General features: G+C 44.4%; 1 protein-coding gene across 1 annotated transcript in view; it reads left to right on the top strand.

Moving 5' to 3' along the window:
- Golga7 (golgin A7) overlaps positions 1-1,057 on the top strand; it is a 10,960-nt gene extending 9,903 nt beyond the window's left edge. Inside the window, exon 4 of the mRNA XM_021170236.2 lies at positions 926-1,057. Within this exon, the coding sequence (XP_021025895.1) occupies positions 926-1,039 (114 nt within the window). The 3' untranslated portion in view covers positions 1,040-1,057. The remainder of the gene's footprint in view (positions 1-925) is intronic.
- The last annotated feature ends 760 nt before the right edge of the window (positions 1,058-1,817 follow it).

The following is a 1,817-nucleotide window of genomic DNA, read 5'->3' as shown; positions in this document are numbered from 1 at the left end:
TACATTGCTTTTCCTCTCTCTGTTGTGAGCAAGTTTGTACACTCATCATTTTCTCACAGGGAAAGTCTGAGGAAGTGCTGGGTAACTTAGCCGTCCTCTGGAGTGAGGCTCTGCTGACTGGAACCTGAAGTAGAGCATGGAGCCCCTGANGGCAGAGAACACCTCTGAGATACTTTCTCACACTGTCGGAACCGCCCTTAGTAAAGCTGACGATTTGGCTGTTTCTCAAAGTTCCTTTGTGTCCTATCTGGGTTTTGTCTACATTTGTTTTGACTTTTACAAGCTTAATACTAAATTTATAATTTGAAGTTCCTGTCTAGGAAGTAAGAGCAAAACTACGGCGTATCAGTGTATGCAAACATAGAGATGATTCAAGACATCTGTGCTCCGAGGCCGCCCCAGCACTGACGTCTGTGTGCTCTCCACATAGAATGAGCATCCCAGCAGAGTGACAGAGCTCCCTTTTGTTACAGACCAAGCCATTACTTGAAATGCTGAAAACACACAAAGGGAGAAAAGGTAGTTCTTACACAGGAGACCAAGAGTGAGCCTCANGTGAGAAGAGGCCGTCTTAACTGATGGCAGCTTATGGATAGTAGGAGATGGACGTGTGTGTAAGCAGCTTAGTCCCTGTAACAGGGCAGAGGTGAAAGGAAGGGTGGCTCCTCACTGAATGTGTGTGCGTTTGCACTGTCCTGCGCTCCAGCACAGTACACAGTGTGTCCTGCGTACAGCTGATAACTGTCCCGTGTACAGCTGATAACTGTGTCCCGTGTATAGCTGACAGCAGCCAGGTAACCCAGACTCTTGTTTGCTTTACAGAAATCAACATGACTTGCATTGAAAGCCAACTCACTGAATATTTTGAGATCTAGCTAACGGGTCAGATGAAATCTGTTAAAAGCTGTGGTGTTTCCTCTGGCAGGTCTTGAAGAAAGTCTCCAAATACATTCAAGAACAGAATGAGAAGATATATGCTCCCCAAGGCCTCCTCCTAACAGACCCCATTGAGAGAGGACTTCGAGTTGTATCTTTTTAGTCCAGCTTAGAAGGTCTAAATATTTCTTTAAAAAAAAAAAAAATCATGATGGTATTATTTGGCCTTGGCCAGAGAGAATTTAACTTTTACTCCTCCTTAGGTGTGCCTTCAGAATTGTCACATGAATGATATACCATAGGCATCCCTTTCCCAGCATGTTCTTAAACTGTGGCTTTCTGAACTTGGCATTGTCCAGGTCTCTGGACTGTTTAGTGTTCTGGTTCCCATCTTCCTTGGTTCTGACAACATCTTGTAATAGTGAAGCTTGTAAGAGTGACATGTCCCAGCTGCAGGAACTCTGCGCACGGAGCCCCTTGAAGTGTGCAGTGAGACATGCCATCCAAATGAACTGCAGTCCACAGGTCCATCTGCCAGTTGCAGTCTGTTACAGCTGCCAGCAGATCGTCTCATCGTCTTCGCATACTGTCCATAGTTTAGAGGCAGGAGGCCTTGAGAAATTAAGTGGATTTAGTAAATAAAATTGGAAAAACTTCATTTACTTAATAAAGTGATGATTAAGTGATTTTAAGCTAGTCACATAATCCTAGGCCCTGCGGTGATAATTTTCGCAGTTTTATTTTACTCTGCAGCAATGGTTCTTTTAAGGGTCATGAACCTTCTCCTACACAAACATTTTCATATAATTTGAAGGCATTTTTGAGTCCCTCAATCTCTCTGAGTTCTCAGTTGTGAGTCTCCTTACTAGCTACACATACAGAATACTTCCCAGGGGCTAGAGAGGTGGCCTGGCTGTTAGCGCTCACTGGCTGTTCTCGCA

This window comes from Mus caroli, chromosome 8 (assembly GCF_900094665.2).
Source record: "Mus caroli chromosome 8, CAROLI_EIJ_v1.1, whole genome shotgun sequence".
In the NCBI taxonomy this organism is placed as follows: domain Eukaryota; kingdom Metazoa; phylum Chordata; class Mammalia; order Rodentia; family Muridae; genus Mus; species Mus caroli.
This window is presented reverse-complemented; position numbering and strand designations above follow the sequence as displayed.